Source organism: Lynx rufus, unplaced genomic scaffold (assembly GCF_022079265.1).
Source record: "Lynx rufus isolate CCGP_SWC_20201006 ecotype Redwood Valley unplaced genomic scaffold, mLynRuf1.p SCAF_9, whole genome shotgun sequence".
Classification (NCBI taxonomy): domain Eukaryota; kingdom Metazoa; phylum Chordata; class Mammalia; order Carnivora; family Felidae; genus Lynx; species Lynx rufus.
The window spans coordinates 99,967,864-99,989,075 of record NW_025814897.1 but is presented as its reverse complement, the minus strand read 5'-3'; the positions used below and the strand labels follow the sequence as shown (position 1 = coordinate 99,989,075).

Sequence of the window (21,212 nt, the reverse complement as noted above, 5' to 3'; positions counted from 1 at the left end):
GTCTTACTTTTTCTTTTTTGGCTTTCCTTTAGCACCTGAACCCGCACCCACCCACCTTAATTGTTAGCACTTAGAACAGTCCATTATAAGTCATTTTGTATCCTTTTACTTCTCCAGGCTCTCCAATGCTTCCGCCAGGCAGCATCTGAAGTGGGCAAAGAGGAATTCCTGGATCGCTTGATTCGCTCAGAGGATGGGGAGATTGTATCCACCCCCAGGATGCAGTATTATGATAAGGTACATTGTGGCTTGGTTTGGTCTTTCTTACCTGTGTAAAAATGTACCTGAAATAATAGCTTTGGTATTGGGGGAGAAAAATAATGTGAAAATTAAGTCATTCCCGGGGCACCTGGGTGGCTCAGTCGGTCAAGCGTCCGACTTCGGCTCAGGTCATGATCTCGCAGTTCATGAGTTCGAGCCCCGCGTCGGGCTCTGTGCTGACCGCTCAAAGCTTGGAGACTGTTTCAGATTCTGTGTCTCCCTCTCTCTCTCTGACCCTCCCCCGTTCATGCTCTGTCTCACTCTGTCTCAAAAATAAATAAACGTTAAAAAAAATTAAGTCATTCCCTGAAATTCCAAAAGAAGAGAAATGAATTTGCCTTGAGAAATTTAAAGAAATGTGTATTTTAATGAAACTGGTAAATGTTTTTAACTTCAGTGAAATTCCCATTGTGATACCATTTTATTAGCCAAGTCATCACTAGAATTTTATTAATATCAGTCTTGCCGATATCTCAAAGAATTAACTTGAATGTTGTATTCAGCCTTAGTTTATGATTTGGCCCTCCTCTTCTGGCCTTTTTTGCTCTGGTCACTCAGTTGTTGCAAGGGTGGCCTATTATTATCTCATGCAAGCCAAGCACACAGTCTGCCCTTCAAGACCCTTCTACCTGCTGTTCCCCTTTTTCCAAATAGTCAAACCTCAAGCCCTCATTTCATTGAGATGTCTGTGCATTTGTCACCACCTCAGGGAGTTCCTCTCTGTCTCCCCGTGTAGAATAGCTGTGGTGCTCGTGGGCTGCGTGCTGACCTGTACCACCCCCCCACGTGCAGATTGAGGCACTGTGAGCAGTCTCTGCCCTTGCTATCCCTTATTATTTTCCTCATAACATTTAACCATGCTTGTTGTCATATTTTGGGTATCTATTTGTTGTTATCTGAGTTCCCCACTAGAAAGTAAAGGCAGGCTTAACTACTTTGTTCATTGCTTGTTAAAGAGATAAAATGATTTTTTTTTTTTTTAATGAACTCTACACCCAATGTGGGACTTGAACTCATGACCCCAAGATCAGGAGTTGCATGCTTTACCGACTGAGCCAGCCAGGCACACCAAGATAAATGAAATAGATTTGTAACTCTTAATAACCTTCCCCATCCTACTAATGGGAAAATTATTTTGAATTCTAAGGATTTTTTTAAGGGTTTTGTTTTGTTTTATTGGGGGGGAGGGTGGCGCACAGATGAACGAGGGGCAGGGAAAGAGAGCATCCCAGGACGGACAGAGGGAGAGAGGGAAAGAGAGAAGTGGGGCTCAGCCAGTGTGGGACTCCAGCTCACAAACTGTGAGATCATGACCTGAGCCGAGGTCAGATGCTTAACTACTGAGCCACTCAGGTGCCCCAAGATACGCCTATTTTTTTTCTTAATGATCTCCACACCCAATGTGGGGCTCGAACTCATAACCCTGAGATTAAGAGTTGCATGCTCCACCAACTAAACCAGCCAGGCCCTCTGAATTCTGAGGATTTTTAATCTGAGACTAGATAGATTTGAGGGATTGATAAATCCCCTGAAATTGTGTGCAAAATGTTGCTTGTATTTTTTCTGTGGAGAAGCTCCATAGCTTTTTCATCAGAGGAAACTTACTGATTCAAAACACATGAAGAATCACTGCTCCAAAAAATGCAAAAAAAAAAAAAAAAAAAGGACTTAAGAATCACTGCTCTAGTGAACCCCAAAGTGGGCCTTGGGAAGAGAATACTCACAGAAGAATTAAATTAAGATGTGCTAATGTTTAATAGAAAGATCAACCTGGGGCGCCTGGGTGGTTCAGTCAGTTGAGCATCACACTGCCGCTCAGGGCATGATCTTGTGCTTCGAGAGTTTAAGCCCCACATCAGACTCGTTATTTCACTGCTGTCAGCGCAGAGCCTGCTTAGGATCCTCTGTCCCCTTCTCTCTCTGCCCCTCCCTGGCTCATGCACTCTCTCTCAATAATTAACATTTAAAAATATGTATATAAGGATCAACGCTGGTTGATCCCTGGTGCCCTTATTTGGACCTATTACCAGGTGGTCATTTATCATTTAGTCTCAAAGCAGGTGTCTGAAAGAGTGACGGTGTCACAGCTGGGGTGGGGCACATAGTGGCACCTACACTCCTGTATTTCATTTTAGTAGATTATGTTTGATTGGTTAAATTAATTTGCACATTATATTGCTTAATTTTAATGAAAATCACCTTCACAATTTTTAAAAATTCCTTCAAAAACCTAGATTAAGAAAGTACAAGCAGGGGCACCTGAGTGGCTGAATCAGTTGAGCGTCTGACTTCAGCGCAGGTCACAATCTCACATTTTGTGGGTGCGAGCCCCTCATCAGGCTTTCTGCTGGCAACGTGGGGCCTGTTTCAGATTCTGTCTCCCTCGCTCTCTGCCCCTCCCCCCACTCATGCGCTATCAAAATAAACATTAAAAAAAAAAAGTACAAGCAAATGAGGACAAAATAGGGCTGACACTTCTGCCTTTGATCAGCCATATGGGAAGGTAAAAACAGTGACAGTCTATAATCAGGTTTGATAAGAATCAGCTGATAACAGTTGAACTTCTCAGGAATGCTATTTTAAAATAAATGTACCTTGAAATAAAATTTCAATTTAAGATAATATGAAACCATGAAAATTATCAAGGTATTAAACATCCTACTTACCTGTGGTGGAGCGTAAATTGGTGTCAACCACTTTGAAAAACTGCCAGCATCTACTGGCTGCAGTCATTGACATATATCCTCTGACCCAGTAATTCCAGTTCTAGATCTACCCAGTAACATGTACGTATTTACCAAAAGAGATGTGCGGTTATGTTCCAAGCAACATATTCATAACACTCATACACTAGAAACCCAAGTGTCCGTTGATAGAATGGATCGTTAAATTACGGTATATTCTTTGAATGGAATACAGTATCAGTGAAAGGAATTACTGCATGTAATAACAGATCAGCCTTATAACATGTTAAGCAAAATAAGGCAGACACACAAAAGAATTCATACCATAAGATTCTGTTTCATGAAATTAAAAACAAAACCAGTACAAGTCAGTAGTGGCTGGAAGGAGTCACATGGGAGCTTTGGAGTACTGCCATAACACAATTCTTAATTTAGGTGCTTGTTAAATGGATATGTTTACTTTGTGAACATTCAATTAGCTACATACCTAGGATTTATGTACATTTCTAAATATGTTCTTTCAGTGGAAAGTATGAAAAACTAAGCACCTAAAAGATAAATGTGTTTTATACTGTTAATAAAAGAATAAGTACTAATAAAGATAATTTTAAACTGTTTTTTATCTTTATCTTCTATACATTTATATGTTGAGTGTTTTATATGTATGTATTAGACAGTTGTGTGTATATAAGTAAATACATGTGCACAGGTCTAGGAGAGTATGCACATTGTTTTTTTTTAAGATTTTTTTTTTTGGGGCGCCTGGGTGGCGCAGTCGGTTAAGCGTCCGACTTCAGCCAGGTCACGATCTCGCGGTCTGGGAGTTCGAGCCCCGCGTCAGGCTCTGGGCTGATGGCTCGGAGCCTGGAGCCTGTTTCCGATTCTGTGTCTCCCTCTCTCTCTGCCCCTCCCCCGTTCATGCTCTGTCTCTCTCTGTCCCAAAAATAAATAAACGTTGAAAAAAAAAAAAATTTAAGATTTTTTTTTTTTAATGTTTATTTTTGACAGAGAGAGAGAGAGACAGAGCATGAGCAGGGGAGGGGCAGAGAGAGAGGGAGGCACAGAATCCGAAGCAGGATCCAGGCTCTGAGCAGTCAGCATAGACCCTGATGCGGGGCTCGAACTCACAGACTGTGAGACCGTGACCTGAGCTGAAGTCGGATGCTCAACCGACTGAGCCACCCAGGCGCCCCATGCACAGACATTGTTAATAGGGTGGACAGTCAGATAAGTTTGAAGAGCACTGTTCTGTCTTGTTTTAAAAATGGGTTATGTCAAACATCATTCTCTTTAGGGTTTTATAAGGCTATGGCGGCAATTTATTTATTGGGCTTTAAATTCGTCTATGACCTAAACAGTAGGAAAAGTTAGTGAAATTGCCAACCAATACTTACTGTGAGCCCTAAACATTGAGGATGGAGCTGTGAACAAAAAGATCAATAGGAAATCTTACAGTAAGTCTGTTGACAGTAGAATCTAAAGGAAAGTCTTTTTTTTTATTGTGTTTATTTATTTTAAGTAATCTCTACACCTAACGTGGGTGGCCACCAACTCACAACCCCAAAATCAAGAGTTACATGCTCTTCTAACTGAGCCAGACAGTTCTCCCTAAAGGAAAGTCATAAATATTAACCAAATAGTCCTGTCTTGTAGTCAGTATCTTTGATCTTAACTAGTTGTCTTTCTGATTGTTTTAAATCCTATTTCAGTTTGAAGTGCACTACCATATTAATTTTCATGGACACTCTCTCTATTTCTCTAGGTTTTGCGTCTACTAGATGTTATTGGTTTGCCTGAGCTGGTTATTCAGTTGGCCATGTCAGCAATAACTGAAGCAGGAGATGATTGGAAAAGTCAGGTAAGAACTAAATATAATCCAGTTATTTCCCTTTAGATTGGTCCTGGATGTAGTATTTCAATTTCTACTCTTCTTTTCCCCCTATATTTGATATTTAGGCTACTTTAAGGACATGCATTTTCAAACATCATTTGGATTTGGGTCATAATAGCCAAGCATATGAAGCCTTAACCCACATTCCTGATTCCAGCAGGTAGTCAATCCTAGTCTTTTTTTAGAGAAGACAGTTTACCAGCTCTATTTAATCCACTGAGATAGTTTGCCTTCACTCCTTTTTTTGCCTTCTAGGCGGTTAGATTGTCTGCGGCAGCTGGTGGTAGTTCTTTGTGAACGCTCGCAGCTACAGGATCTTGTAGAGTTTCCCTATGTGAATCTGCATAATGAGGTAATTTTACGTGTCTACTGCTGACTGGACACAGCTGTGGTGGTTGTTACGCTAGCTACTTTGAAATCTGATTGCTTCCCCTTCCTTAGGTTGTGGCAATAATTGAATCACGTGCACGAGCCGTGGACCTTATGACTCACAATTACTATGAGCTCCTCTATGCCTTTCACATCTATCGCCACAATTACCGAAAAGGTGAGCGGTTGAAGCCGACAGTCTTTGTTGGGGGCAACCTTAGAGTTTAGTCATGTTTACAAAATTACTGTTAGACTTATGTAATTTTTACCTTATTTTTACTATTGAATGAGTGTTCTCTACAAGCATTTGGGGAAATTATATTTAATTACAAGATTGGCTTCACCCCTTTGAAGATTACCAGCTAGCCTTAAAGAGATGCACTTATCCCATTCTAGAACATTCTTGAGGTATTTCCAGCGAGATGTCATTCCGTCTATATCTTCTGTCTGATTTTAAGACAAACTAACTTTTTTACTAGAGACGTCTTGAATTCTTGTGGCTGGTTGTGACTTCTTGTGCCAGCTTGCTATTGGCCTTTTCTTATTTTTGTTGATTCTTTTGAGAATAAGTTATGGACATCATTATCTCATGCATAGTTAAGATGTATCTCCTAAGGACAGTTTCTTATTTAATTTCAATACAATTATTAGATTAAGGAAATACAACTAATTTCATGAATTAAATGTAAATATAATACTATTGTGATTTTTTAAAGTTTATTTTGAGAGACAGAGCATGCATGTAAGAAGGGAGAAGGGAGAGAGAGAATCCCAAGCAGGCTCTGCACTCACAGCGCAGAGCCCAATATGGGGCTCAATCTCAGGAACTGTGAGATCATGACCTGAACCGAAATCAAGAGTCAGATTCTCAGCCCACTGAGCCACCCACAGGCCCCTATCATGATTATTTTTATAGCACATTCCTCCTATACCATCCTTACCCCCTGGTCTAGAATCACAATATTTCAGGGCGCCTAGGTGGCTCGGTTGCTTGGGCATCCAACCCTTGATTTCAGCTCAGGTCATGATCTTGCGGTTTGTGAGTTTGAGCCCCACATCTGGCTCTGCAGTGACAGTACAGAGCCTGCTTGGGATTCTCTCTCTCCCTCTCTCTGTCTCTCCCCCACTCTCACTCTGTCAAAATAAATAAACTTAAAAAAAAAAATAGAATCAGAGGCACCTGGGTGGATTGTCGGTTAAGCGTCTGACTTCAGCTCAGGTCGTGGGTTCAAGCCCCACGTCGGGTTCTGTGCTGACAGCTCAGAGCCTGGAGCCTCCTTCAAATTCTGTGTCTCCCTCTCTCTCTGCCCCTCCCCCACTCATGTTCTGTCTCTCTCTGCCTCTCAAAAAAAAAAAAAGGTTAAAAACAGAATCACATATTGCATATTTGTCATGTCTCTTTAGTCTCCTTTAATCTGGAGCCCTTCTTTTGGCCTTAATTTGCCCTTGGTGTCATTGATATTTTTGAAGAGTACAAGCCAGTTATTTTTGTAGAATGTATCTTAGTTTGGATTTGTATGATGACTAATGAAGACTCTATCAGAACAGCTAAAATGAGCATAGCATAATGTATAAAGGAGTTGAATCACTGTGTTGTACACCTGAAACTAATGTGGCATTGTGTCAACTATACTTAAATAAAGAGATTTAAAAGAAAAAAAAATTATGGGACACCTGGGTGACTTGGTTAAGCATTGGACTCAATTTCAGCTGAGTTCACGATCTCCCGGGTCCAGGAGATCAACCCCTGCCTGCATCTGGCTCCCTGCATTTGCTGACAGCACAGAACCTGCTTGGGATTCTCTCCCTTCCCCTCTCCCCCTCTCCCCCTCCTCCTCCCCCTGCTTACACAGGCACACACACCCTCTCACTCTTTCTCAAAATAAATAAACATTAAAAAAAATTTGAGCCTTGGAGGCTTAAAAAAAATTAGTCTTTGAGACAGGGAAAAAAAAAGAACAGCTAAAATGAAGGGATTACATGTCTATTAGAAGATCTTACTTTACAAGATCACCGTTGTGGTTCGCCTTTGGAAATGGTAACATTTTTATACCATTTTCACTCAGAAAACTTTTAATAAGGTTTCTTGATGATTTTCATTGGCAAGAATAGATGGAAGTAATTTGTAGACATGCTCTTAATTTTCCTAATGGTAAAACGTGTGTGTATTACTTATCTCCTTGACCCATACTGAGAAATATAGGTGATTAAGTACCACTCCCTGTTTGCTTTTATAGTTACAACATCCATTACATCAACTTGGTTAAGACCAGTTTAGCCTGATTAATGTCCAGGTCTTTCTGAAGCAAGACTTGTTCTTCTAACAAAATGTCTTACATATGGCAGGCACTCAGAAACATTTGTTGGGGAGAAAAAGTTAATTAACTTCAATTTAAATAAAATTGTATAAACTTTAAAACTTGGAATGAAAAATAGTTTCATTTGAAAACTAAAAGATATTTTTGGGGCGCCTGGGTGGCGCAGTCGGTTAAGCGTCCGACTTCAGCCAGGTCACGATCTCGCAGTCCGTGAGTTCGAGCCCGTGTCAGGCTCTGGGCTGATTGCTCAGAGCCTGGAGCCTGTTTCCGATTCTGTGTCTCCCTCTCTCTCTGCCCCTCCCCAATTCATGCTCTGTCTCTCTCTGTCCCAAAAATAAATAAAAACGTTGAAAAAAAAATTAAAAAAAAAAAAAGAAAACTAAAAGATATTTTTAATGCCCTTTGATTTCTGGAGTCTCATGCTGTCTCAGAACAAGGTGTTCCTCAGTATCTCATTCAACCTGTGTAACTAAAGTTTTATAAAAATAATCTGTTCTTGAGCAGAGCATCCAAACATTTCTTGGTCTCATGGTGTGGAATTAGGTAACAATGTGGCTGAAAGTAGCCTTCTAAACTAGTCTTCTGTACTGTCTGGGAATGTAGTATCTAAAAGTCAAAAATCGGGGCATCTGGCTGCCTCAGTTGGTAGAGCTTGGGACTTTTGATCTCAAGATCGTGAGTTATCACAAGCCCCACATTGGATATAGAGATTACTTTCTGAATGAATGAATGAATGAATGAATGAATGAATGTCAGAAATAATATTTACATGATCTTTTTTCTTTTTTTTATTGTAGTAAAATACATATAAGCTTTACTAACGTAACCACTTTTAGTATACGGTAATGCTAAGTGCATTCACATTACATGTAACCAATGTCCAGAACTTTTCATCTTGCAAAATGAAAACACTATACTTATTAAACCACAGCTTCCTATTTCCACTTCCTGCAGCCCTTGGCAACCATCATTCTACTTTCTGTCCATATGAATTTGGCTACTGGAATCATATAGTATTTTTTGTGTGTGACTGGCTTTTTTAAGTTTGTTTATTTTGAGAGAGAGATCAAGTGCAGGAGGGACAGAAGGGGGCAGGGAGGGAGAGAGAAAAATCCCAAGCAGGCTCTGCACTGTCAGTGCGAGTCTGATGTGGGGCTCAAACTCACCAGCTGTGAGAACATGACCTGAGTCAAAGTCAGACACTTAACCAACTCAGCCACCCAGGCACCCCTTTTGACTGGCTTATTTCACTTAGCATAATATCTTCAAGGTTCATCCATATTGTAGCATGTAACTTCTTTTTGAAAAAAAATTTTTTTTCACATTTATTTATTTTTGAGAGACAGAAAGAGACAGAGCATGAGCAGGCGAGGGGCAGAGAGAGACAGGGAGACACAGAATCCAAAACAGGCCCCAGGCTCTGAGCTGTCAGCACAGAGCCCGATGCAGGGCTCGAACCCACCAACTGTGAGATCATGACCTGAGTTGAAGTCAGACACTTAACCGACTGAGCCACCCAGGCGCCCACATGTAACTTCTTTTTAAGACTGAACAATATTTCATTATATATATATGTCACATTTTGTTCATCCATCAATGGATGCTTGGATTGCCATCATCTTTTGGATAATATGAGTAAAGGCTGCTATGAACAAGGGCATACAAATATCTCCTCAAAGCCCTGTTTTCCATATTTGGACTATCCGAAGCAGGCTCCAGGCTCTGAGCTGTCAGCTCAGAGCCCAACGCAGGGCTTGAACTCACGGACCGTGAGATCATGACCTGAGCTGAAGTTGGACACTCAACCGACTGAGCCACCCAGATACCCCAGGATTTTTTGGGGTTTTAAGTTAAACTCAATCTTGTTTTAAATTTTATTATTTGATTAGTATAACAGATTCTCTAAAACACATTTTTTTAATATTTTATTTTTTAAGTAATCTCTACACCCAACATGGGGCTTGAATTTACAACCCCAGGATTAAGAGTCACATACTCTTCGGGCAGAGCCAGCCAGGCGCCCGTCTAAAACACGTTTTTGAAGTTCTGATGTCTGACTTATTATTGCCTCCTAGCTGGTACAGTGATGTTTGAGTATGGAATGCGTCTTGGCAGAGAAGTTCGAACTCTGCGGGGACTTGAGAAGCAAGGCAACTGTTACTTGGCCGCTGTTAACTGTTTACGACTTATTCGTCCAGAATACGCGTGGATCGTCCACCCAGCATCTGGTGCAGTGGTATGAAAACTTTCCATCTTGGAGTTTGGAGATCATTTGGCTTATTAGGGTTGGTCCTTTTGAAACTGGTTTGGTCCTTTAGAAAACATCACCTCATTTTGCTTCATTTCATTTAAAATTTTTGCTGGGATATTTGTGAACTTACCTATTTTTGCAACAATTCGGTTCTGTATTACTACCCCTTTAGTTCTCAAGTTTAGAATTATTATAGGAAGAAGTATTGCAGTGTGGTTTTGGAATTAGACCTAACTTCAAGCAGATTACTTAATGTTTTGGTGTCCAGTTACCCTTTTGCATAAAATAGGGATGATGATGATGATGATGTCTACCTTGTAGGATTTGGGGGGTGTTAAATGAGATCATTCATTTAGATTGCTTAGAACAGTGGCAGTGCCTGACCTGCAAAAAGTGCTCAGCAAATGGTCACTGCTTCTATTTCAGTCATTTTTGTTAATTAAATCTACAATTACTGTTTTAAAGAATGTGCACTTTGAGTTTTTCTTGTCATGCTGATGAGGTCATATATGCACAGCTACTTGTGCTGTGTATAGTTCCTGCATTTACTAGGCTGTTTCCTGTGGTTAGGGCTGGAGAATATAACTCTGGAACCAAAGAAAGTCAAGTCGTTTATATGGGGGTTAAATCCATGTCCTTAGACCCAATAACATGTTAGAGCTAAGTTGGCCAACTTGGCAAACAACTCCTGTGTCTGATAGTTACAGTACCTTTGTAAGAAGAGCTGTGCTGGTTGAAATAAACATAATTTATGTGGAGAGAATTTAAGCATGAGAGCTCTGGATCAGTTAATGATCTCAAAATACAGCTGACCCTTGAACAACACAAGTTTGAACTGTACAAGTCCACTCATACACAGCTTTTGTTAGTAAATACAATAATGTAAATGTATTTTCTCATGATTTTTTTGATTTGCTCCAGCTCATTTCATTGTAAAAATATAGTACATAGTACAGATAACATACAAAATATATGTTTGTCGACTATTTATGTTATTGGTAAGGCTTCTGGTCATCAGTAGGCTATTAAGTTTTGGAGCGAGTCAGAAGTTATACGCAGATTTTCAACTGTATACGGGTTTGGCGTCCAACCCCCACATTGTTCAAGTGTCAACTGTACTAACTTTTCACATTTAAGCACTTGTTTTGTCTTTACAGTGTGATCGCCCTGGCACGTCCCCTAAGAGGAATCATGATGGAGAATGCACAGCTGCTCCAAGTGAGTTGGACATCTCCCGCGGATTCTTTGCTGGACAATAATTATATTGTTATGTTACAGTATTATTTGTATTAAATGTGTGTTTTTGTATAGTAGTTGTAAATTATGTACAGTACTGTAAAAATATTGTGAAGTTCCTTCTTTTAGCTTATTTTCAAGATTTTAATCTGCTAGAAGTTGGCTGGCAGCTCTTGGAAAACTTCGTATGGCTGCACGAGAAATGAAGATGCTCGAAAGAGAGTGCTTGTTTTTGTTGCTTGCTGTGTTTGAATCAGCTTAGTGTCAAACTTGTTTTATCGGGCTCCTTGCCTATTACCATGGAGGCATTGTATTGCTTCTTTTTTTTTTTAATTTTTTTTTTCAACGTTTTATTTTATTTTTGGGACAGAGAGAGACAGAGCATGAACGGGGGAGGGGCAGAGAGAGAGAGGGAGACACAGAATCGGAAACAGGCTCCAGGCTCTGAGCCATCAGCCCAGAGCCTGACGCGGGGCTCGAACTCACGGACCGCGAGATCGTGACCTGGCTGAAGTCGGACGCTTAACCGACTGCGCCACCCAGGCGGGCATTGTATTGCTTCTTAAAAAGCCTGGGCTCCAGAGTTGAACACACCTGGTTATAATTCTGCCTTTCTCACTGTGGGCGTGTTCCTTTCATACTGATGTAGATAACTGCATCTCAGGGTTGTATGAGTTAAAGGAAATTCTGTGGAAAGTACCTTGTAAGCATCTTCTCAACTGCAGCTGTTATTTGAGTACTTTGATTTGGCTCAGCTGCATGCTGGACACAGGGCTATTGCTTTATTTATTTTTTTTAATTTTTTTTTTCTAACGTTTATTTATTTTTGAGACAGAGAGAGAGACAAAGCATGAACGGGGGAGGGTCAGAGAGAGGGAGACACAGAATCCGAAACAGGCTCCAGGCTCTGAGCTGTCAGCACAGAGCCCGACGCGGGGCTCGAACTCACGGACCACGAGATCATGACCTGAGCCGAAGTCGGACGCTTAACCAACTGAGCCACCCAGGCGCCCCCTGTTGCTTTATTTTTAAGTTCACTTTTATGGAGCCCTGTGTTTTCCCTCTAGTGCCTTTGGAATTGACACTGAATTCATGTTTAGTGGAAATTGATAGACTGAGTTAATAGGCACTGATGAGACACACTTCCTTTGTACTTTGGGAATTGAAAACATTTTTCTTTGGCTTCTAGCCAATCGGCAGATTGAAATTCTGGAACTGGGAGACCTGGAAAAAGAGTGTTCCTTGGCCCGAATCCGCCTCACTCTGGCTCAGCATGACCCGTCAGCAGTTGCAGTTGCAGGTAGGAATGAGGCATTCTGGGAGCACTGGCAGCACGCTTTGCTTCAGGCCGGGCGGTGGACACAGTAGGCTAGACTGGCCAGAGCCTCTCACTCTTCCTCTGAGATGCTCATACCAGGGGCGGCTTTGGGGCTTTGGGTCATCCACATACACCATTGTTTGCACTAAAAAGCTCTTTTCCATTTTCACAGGAAGTTCATCAGCAGAGGAGATGGTCTCTCTCTTGGTTCAGGCTGGCCTTTTTGACACTGCCATATCCCTCTGTCAGACTTTTAAGCTTCCCTTAACGCCAGTCTTTGAGGGACTTGCTTTCAAGTATGTATGAAATTGTCTTTCCATGGTCTTCATTTTCTTTCTTTCTTTTTTTTTTAACGTTTATTTTTGAGAGAGAATGAGTTGGGGAGGGGCAAAGAGAGAGGGGGACAGAGGATCTGAAGCAGGCTGCACACTGTCAGCACAGTACCTAAGCCAGTTGTGCTTTAAAGAAATGCTTTTGTCTAGTCTACCACAGTGATTTTTATAATTTCTTTTAATTATGATTTTTTTTAATCTTGATTTATAGCTTCTCTTGAGAACTCAAAAAACCTGGCATTCCCAGGCCTACATTCCCACAGGACAGTAGATACTGTGGCGTCAACAGTGGGGTCCATTTTAGAAAAGGCATGTATTCAATCCTTTAGGCCCCTGTAAGCATTATTAAAAAGTACTTTTTATTGAAGTAACCTTGTACCTAAATATTAGTCAAGCAGTTTGTGAATTGGAAATATTTTTTAAACTTTCAGAATTTTTCCCTTAGAAGTAAATTCTTAACACTTACCAATGGCCTTGTGGGTCCTCCAGTTATGTGGCTGTGAGGGGAGGAAAGAGCCAGTATTCCCCAGTAGTGAATTCAGCAGCAGACCAGAGCTAAAGTTATCACCTTATCTCTAGTTTTGGTAACAAAATAATGTGATTGTTTTCAGCAGATTAGTTTATGGCATGTGGAACCATTTTCGTTACAGATGCATCAAGTTGCAGTTAGGGGGCGAGGCAGCCCAAGCAGAAGCCTGGTCCTGGCTAGCAGCCAATCAGCTCTCATCAGTCATCACCACTAAGGAGTCCAGGTACAGCTCTAGTGCTCCTCTGCCCCAAAGGGCTTACCTTCCAAACACTTCCCCTAGTGCCCAATTCATGTCTACCTGAATGCACTTCAGTTTCTTTAGAATCCTTCTCTAACCCTAACCCTCAGTAAAATTCCCTTCCTTGAATCGCATTTACAATTTGTATTACACAACTTTAGAATTGGGGCATTTAACGATTTGGCAGTCCTCTGACATTAGTTTTCAACCCCTAAATTAGCATACCAATATCACCACTAAAATACAGATCTATTGCCCTCATTTTCTAAAGCAGAACTTCTGCATGATTCTAATGCTTGATCGGGTTTGGAAACAGTGATGTGAGCCTATTTCCTTGTTTTAGAAATCCGTAACAAAGAAGTTAAATGAATTGTGTAGTTGAGTAAAGATGTGATTAGTGGGAGAGATACAATCCATGTCATTTGGTTTCTAGTACTACCCCTAAGTCACATTGACCCTAATGATATTAGTTGCCATGTAGTTATATTTTCAGTTCAGTTGTGAGCTTCTAAAGATTTTTTTTCTCCTTGTAAATAGATGCTTTGAATGGTGCTGTAAATATCTGTTAAGAATCTGGAACTCATTAGTCCTTTCTGCTTTTATCAAGTGCTACAGATGAAGCATGGAGACTATTATCAACTTATCTGGAAAGGTACAAAGTTCGGAATAACTTATATCACCACTGTGTAATCAACAAGCTCTTGTCTCATGGAGTACCTCTACCTAATTGGCTAATAAACAGTTACAAGGTAAGTGGTATCTTAACTCGTATAGAGTAAGAAGCTGGTCGTTATCAGTATGAATAACTTCATGAGATGATTAAAAAGTAGAGGTGATAATTTATGGAAACATACTGACATATACTTTGGGCAACTTCTTAAAGTTAGCTAAAAACACTAAGAACAGCTGAACTTGAATTCTGTATGAAGTACTGGGTGTTTAGAATTAAAGTTCTACAGGTTAGTGATTAAGTTCATGCCTGCTTGTGTGCTCAACTGAACAATGACTATATGCATGACACAGTATTTACTGTTCATTACGCAAAAAATTCACAGGAGTGAGTGGAGTTGTTTTCAAAACTGCAGCAGGGTTTGAGTTTTATCAAAATTGGGTTTTTGGAATGCCTGCATCAGAATTATTTGGGTAGTGGGCTTCTTCAAAATACAGATTCCTGAGCCCCATTCCAGACTTAGAGAATCAGGTTATCTGGAGCCAGGATCTGGGATCTATATTTTAACAAGCTCCTAATTTGAAATAATGCATGCTTAAGTGTGAAAGCTATATCTGAAATACATAGAGTGGAATAGGGAAAGAGAGAAGGTAATGCTTAAAATCAGGAAAACTGATCTTTTTTTTTCTTTTTGGGTTTTGTTGTTGTTGTTAAATTAGAAAGTAGAAAAGCAGCTAAGATGATGAAAGTTACAAATGTGATCATATCAGAATATGGAAAGCATAATTACATAGTTAGTAGAGCCCTTCCAAACTGAGGTTGTTTTCACTTTTGTTTCACCCTGAGTTGAAAAGATTTAATTCAGGTACTGAAAGTTGGTAATTCTTTTAACTTCTTTTGCATTTGTCATTCATATATTTCTGGGAATTAACGTGAATATATCATCTCTTCAGTACTCAGCATTTCTGAGAAGGTTTGTTGACTTTTACTACTGTGGACACTGAAGTAGAAAAATAATAAAATGTGTCTTAGATTACAAAACAGGGCAGGAAGACCACTTAACAGATAAAGTCTTACAAGGTGCCCAGAAGTAATTGGGCTCTAAGGAATCCAACCCTTGTCCCAGGATAAGTAAACCAAGATGCTCATTTATTTATATTGAGAAGTATAAATCCCAGGGAATTAGACACTCTGCATCCTTTGGTCACTGCCCAGGTAAGATGGAAATAGGTAGATGTTCCTAATCTCTGACTCTTTACAGAAGGTCGATGCCGCTGAGTTGCTCCGTTTGTACTTAAATTATGACCTTTTAGAAGAAGCTGTGGATTTGGTTTCAGAATATGTAGATGCTGTATTGGGGAAAGGACATCAGTACTTTGGAATTGAGGTAGGCATGCATATGTGTTTCTGTATTATCACTCTAATAAAGTCAGGATGTGAAAGTAGATTGAGCTATAGAATAGTGGATTTACCCTTTACTATTTGTAGTTACACGATTAGTTATTTCGTTTTTGTTGTTTTTTAAGATTTTATTTTTCGGGTGCCTGGGTGGCTGAGTCAGTTGAGTGTCCAACTCTTGATTTCAGTTCATTTCATGATTTGACAGTTCATGGGATCGAGCCTCCCATCAGCTCTGAGCTGCCAGCTTGGGATTCTCTCTCTCTCTCTCTCTCTCTCTCTCTCTCTCTCTGTCTCTCTGACCCTCACCCACTTGCATGCATTTGCACACTCTCTGTCTCAAAATAAAGAAAGAAACTTTAAGAAAAAAAAAAGGTGGTTTTTTTTTGGGTTTTTTTTTTATTTTTTATTTTTTAACGTTTATTTATTTTTGAGACAGAGCATGAACAGGGGAGGAGCAGAGAGAGAGGGAGACACAGAATCTGAAACAGGCTCCAGGCTCTGAGCTGTCAGCACAGAGCCCGACGCGGGGCTCGAACTCACGGACCGTGAGATCATGACCTGAGCCGAAGTCGGACGCTTAACCGACAAAGCTACCCAGGCGCCCCAAAAAAGGTTTTATTTTTAAGTAATGTTTACACCCAGCATGGGGCTCAACTCACAACCCCAAGATTAAGAGTTGCATGCTTCACCAACTGAGCCAGCCAGGAGTCCTCACGACTAGTTTTCCTTATAATCAGGAACTGGCACTGTAGGATTTCCCAGTTTCCTGTTTATAAAATGGAAATACATTTCATTTTTCTCCATCAAAGGAACGTAGCTTTAGTTAGTATTTAGAGGAAAGAGGTAATTAAGAACAAAATGCTATTTTCTGTGTTCCAAAACTGTGCTGAATTTCTGCAAGTGTTTTCTCGTTTAATCCTTACAGCCACCTATGGGAGATTGTTTTACCCCCCCCCCCTTTTTTTAAACCCACAAAGAAACAGAGGTTCAAAGGTTAAGTAAGTTGCCAAAGCTCACACAGATGGTAAATGGAAGAGCCAGGTCTAAAATCTGGGTCTACAAAGCCAAGCTCTTAAACTCTCAGAAAAGTATTCAGAACTTTGAAAGGTGAGCTTTCCTTTTCCAAACTTTTCTTTCCAGTTAATTTGAATCTATATTTCAGACTGCAAATAGAAGCATTCATTGACAAGTTAGAGTTTTATTGAGTGTATTTTTCCTTGATAGGCCTTAGGGTTACTTTAAGATAAGAGGTGACATGGATTTAAAAATACATTTGGGGGGCGCCTGGGTGGCGCAGTCGGTTAAGCGTCCGACTTCAGCCAGGTCACGATCTCACGGTCCGTGAGTTCGAGCCCCGCGTCGGGCTCTGGGCTGATGGCTCAGAGCCTGGAGCCTGTTTCCGATTCTGTGTCTCCCTCTCTCTCTGCCCCTCCCCCGTTCATGCTCTGTCTCTCTCTGTCCCAAAAATAAATAAACATTGAAAAAAAAATTAAAAAATAAAATAAAATAAAATAAAATAAAAATACATTTGGGAGCGCCTGGGTAGCTCAGTTGGCTAAGCATCCAACGTTGGCTCAAGTCATGATCTCATGGTTTGTGGGTTGGAGCCCTGCGTCGGGCTCCATGCTGACAGCTCAGAGCCTGGAGCCTACTTCAGGATCTGTCTTTCCCTCTCTCTCTCCCTCCCTTCCTCCCTCTCTCTCTCTCTCTCAAAAAAAAAAAATAAAAAAAAATAAAACATTAAAAAAATTTTTAAATACATTTGATTTCACTAAGAAAAGGCAAGTTTCCCAGTTGAAAAGAGAAGCGAGGGGGTGGGGGTGGTACAAATGTGTGTCTGTGTACATGTACATACATACACACACAATTTCTTACTGTGAAAAAAAATTACTAGTTTATGTTGTCCAAACCTATGAAACTACCCAGAAGAAATGGTCCACTTTTGAGATTTTCTTCAAATAGAAGATATTTTTCTTTCCAGTTTCCATTGTCTGCAACAGCTCCAATGGTGTGGCTCCCATACTCTTCTATTGACCAGCTTCTCCAGGCTCTGGGAGAGAACAGTGCCAACAGTCACAACATTGCTGTAAGTCAGTCCTTCATGAGGCGGGGCAGGTGTCTTTTATAAGCCCTTGCACTAGCACTCCCACCTGAAGCTGGCTCTTCAGCTCTCAAGGATTAAGGGGAGAACAGAAAACATTTGTTGCCCTTAACATGCTGCTCCAATCTCTTTATAAAATGATTAGTTAAATCACATGTAGCCTCTCCGGTTCTGAGAAGATAGCCGGTAATGCATTTATTAAAATACTGGTGTGATTTGCATGTTTAGAAAATTCATTAGAACAGGAGTGGGATAGTGTGTGTGAACAGTGGAATCCAATTTTATCAGTAGAATCGCAGAACAGACTCCGGTACTGAATGTTGAGTAAGTGAAGCAGAGTGGCAGACATCTTCATTAGGGGGAAGCTAGTTGGTGAAGTCAAAGTGATGACTAACTTCAGTCTTTTTTTAGTCCTTGACCTATTCTGTAACGATTCCCTTCTTTTCTCCTCCAGCTGTCCCAGAAAATACTTGACAAATTGGAGGACTACCAGCAAAAAGTTGATAAAGCAACACGAGATTTATTATATCGTCGGAACTTGTGATCTGGATGATTGCCTAGCTTTTGTAACCGCTTGGTGCCTCTTAGGGCTTAAGACTTTACCCTACAGGAACCCTGGATTCCAGGACAATTTTTATACCTGCAAATGGTGTGTGCAACATCGAGTCTGCATCCTGCACAAGAGAAGAGGGCAGATGAGTCACAGAACCTGTGCTTGCTGGCGGTGCTAACACACAATTTCTGGTTCTCAACCTTGGTCTCAAACAGCTGCTTTTGTATATGATTCACAAGCTTTTTTAGAGTTTCTATTTTTTTAAACAACCGAAGACATTCTTTATCTGCAAATTGAAACCCACCCTCACTTGCCACAGTAGCTGATGGTGGTGGTTGGTTGTGGCCAACCACTGGACGCAGCCACTACAGACCCTTTCATTCTTCCTGCCACTGTCTGTATTTCAGTGGAATTATTTTGGTCCAGAACTGACATGTATTTTCTGTATTGCAAACAGAGGCTAATGATTTTGCATACTCTTTTCATTATTTATTGTGGAGTTTTTGTATGATCTTCAATAAACTATTAAATAACTTGCCTAAATTAAACCTAAAATGATGATCAGCTGTGAAAGAAGCTGGTTTTGAATCTGGTTCTGAGGCTAAAGTTGAGTAAACTCTTAGCTAAGAAAAAAATAGGGGATTTTACCTACAAAAGTAACCAATTTTCAAGGTAAATTCTGTTAACTTCTATGATTTATGATAATCAAGCCGGACTTGATCATACAACTTGTCTAATAATGTATTGGACCAAAATATAAACTTTCCTGGTCGGATTCAGAGTATTCATGTCCACAGATTTGGGGGGATCATGAAAAGTAAAATCTTGGATTTTATTCTGTATATTAAAATGTATCTTTTAAGGAAATGATCTGTATATTACTTGCTTGTATGCCCTTTGACCTCTCTTGAGTTTTTCATAAGCCTTTAATTTTTATACTATCAATACCATAATTACATTATATATTTTAAATAACAATGTGAGCTTCACTGTGGTACTGTTATTGGTAGATAATGAGATGTATGGCTCTTTTTTTCATTTTAGCTCTGCCAAGATTAATGTGAAGTGTTTGATGTAATTGGGACTGGGAGAGCCCTTGCCCTGCCAGAGCTTCATAAACCCGTGTGGCTCCCAAGTATAGCAAGAAGTACACATATATAACCAAATATACACATATAAAACCAAAAGAAAGGTTTCACAGTATATGTATTTGTCGCTGTGTAACCTGACGCTTTCATGAATGACTAATGGATCATAAGCCACAGTCTGAAAAAATCAAATCCTCTTGTAGCCATTTTGGAGAACAGGAAGTAACTTGAGACTGGCCCTGTTCCAGAAATTTAGCCACCTGTGTTGCTCATCAGAGCAGTAGCTTCCATGGTGGCAGTTCACAAGACCCTGACCAGTTTTTCCTGTTGTCAGTATTTTGGTTCAAGACCCCACCCATGCTGGAGAAAACCCAGCTCTTCTGTCCTTTTCCTTCCTTTCTTTCTTTCTTTTTTTTTTTTAATGTTTATTTATTTATTTTGGGGAGAGAGCACGGCTGGGGGGGTGGGGCAGAAAGAGAGGGAGAAATGGAGAATCCCAAGTAGGTTCCACACTGTCAGCACAGAGCCCAACACAGGGCTCAAACTCACAAACTGAGAGCATGACCTGAGCCAAAATCAAGAGTTGGATGCTTAACCGACTGAGCCACCCAGGCACCCCTCTTCTATTTTCTCCCACCTTCTTCACTTTGGTTTCCAACCAGAACAGACGATGGAAATTCTTTCACTTCACTTTTCTCTCCACTTTAGTTCTGCATTTTTGTTTTCCTGGACTATGTGATGTTTTCATAGTCCATTATTATTATTCCTTGCATCGTTATTCCTTGTTTTTCCCACGCCAAAAATTTCTGATTACAAAATGTTACTAAAAGAGTTCCTCCTGGGGAGCCTGAGTGGCTCAGTCATTAAGCATCCAGCTCTTGGTTTTGGCTCAGGTCATGATCTCACTCATGGTTTGTGAGTTTGAGCCCCACGTTGGGCTCCACACTGTCAGTGCTTGAAATTTTCTCTCTCCACTGCTCGCTCACTCTCTCTCAAAACTTAAAAAACAAAAGCTCCCTCTTAACGGGCACATAGCTAGCTCAGTCAGGGGAGACACAACTCTTGATATCAGGGGATATCAGGGTTGTGAGTTTGAGCCTCACGTTGGGTGTAGAGATTACACTAAAATGAAATCCTGAAAAAAAAAAAAAAAGCTGCCTCCTGTGCTCACTTCTGCAGCACATATACTGAAAATTGGAATACAGGATACAGGGGCACCTGGATGGCTCAGTCAGTTAAACGTCCAACTTCAGGTCATGATCTCATGGTTCATGGGTGTCAACACAGAGCCCGCTTCAGATCCTCTGTCCTCCCCTCTCTCTCTGCCTCTTCCCTGCTGGTTCTCTCTCTATCAAAATACATGAATAAACTTAAAAGCCACCTAGATGGCTCAGTCGGTTGGGCGTCCGACTTCGGCTCAGGTCATGAGCTCACGGTTCGCGGGTTCGAGCCCCGCGTCGGGCTCTGTGCTGACAGCTCAGAGCCTGGATTCTGCTTCTGATTCTGTGTCACCCTCTCTCTCTGCCCCTCCCCACTCGTGCTCTGTCTCTCTCTGTCTCAGAAATAAATAAACAAAAAAAAACAAAAATTGGAACAATACAGAGATTAGCATGGCCCCTATGCAAGGATGACACAAATTCGCCAAGTATTCCATTAAAAAAGAAAAAAAAAACAACTCCCCCCTTTTTAGTACTTAACTGCCATTAAATAAAGATAAGACTCTCAAAGGGAAATTTTGTCATTCTTCATGTAACAAGGTGTAACTGATAAGGTCCCTACCTTAACAGCCTGTGACAATAAAATATTTCCTGTGGATAATAGAATTGATGATACACATGAGGTTCATATTGACCATTCTTACCAAGTTTATCACTGATTTTTGTGACCTTCCAAGAAAAGCTAATTTGTTCTATAAATACATTGTGCATTGTCACCTCTGCCAGTCGTCCTCACTAAAACACTCGAGAATCCC

General features: G+C 40.6%; 1 protein-coding gene and 1 pseudogene across 1 annotated transcript in view; both read left to right on the top strand.

Annotated features, from left to right (window-relative positions):
* NUP160 (nucleoporin 160) overlaps nt 1-19,130 on the top strand; it is a 51,011-nt gene extending 31,881 nt beyond the window's left edge. Inside the window, exons 23-36 of the mRNA XM_047070130.1 lie at nt 118-237; nt 4,708-4,803; nt 4,902-4,996; nt 5,092-5,188; nt 5,278-5,383; nt 9,599-9,759; nt 10,932-10,992; nt 12,200-12,310; nt 12,501-12,624; nt 13,311-13,412; nt 14,035-14,176; nt 15,359-15,484; nt 17,480-17,584; nt 18,054-19,130. Of these exons, the coding sequence (XP_046926086.1) occupies nt 118-237; nt 4,708-4,803; nt 4,902-4,996; nt 5,092-5,188; nt 5,278-5,383; nt 9,599-9,759; nt 10,932-10,992; nt 12,200-12,310; nt 12,501-12,624; nt 13,311-13,412; nt 14,035-14,176; nt 15,359-15,484; nt 17,480-17,584; nt 18,054-18,143 (1,536 nt within the window). The 3' untranslated portion in view covers nt 18,144-19,130. The remainder of the gene's footprint in view (nt 1-117; nt 238-4,707; nt 4,804-4,901; nt 4,997-5,091; nt 5,189-5,277; nt 5,384-9,598; nt 9,760-10,931; nt 10,993-12,199; nt 12,311-12,500; nt 12,625-13,310; nt 13,413-14,034; nt 14,177-15,358; nt 15,485-17,479; nt 17,585-18,053) is intronic.
* A 1,687-nt stretch (nt 19,131-20,817) lies between these two features.
* Nucleotides 20,818-20,900, top strand: LOC124506557 (uncharacterized; annotated as a pseudogene).
* The last annotated feature ends 312 nt before the right edge of the window (nt 20,901-21,212 follow it).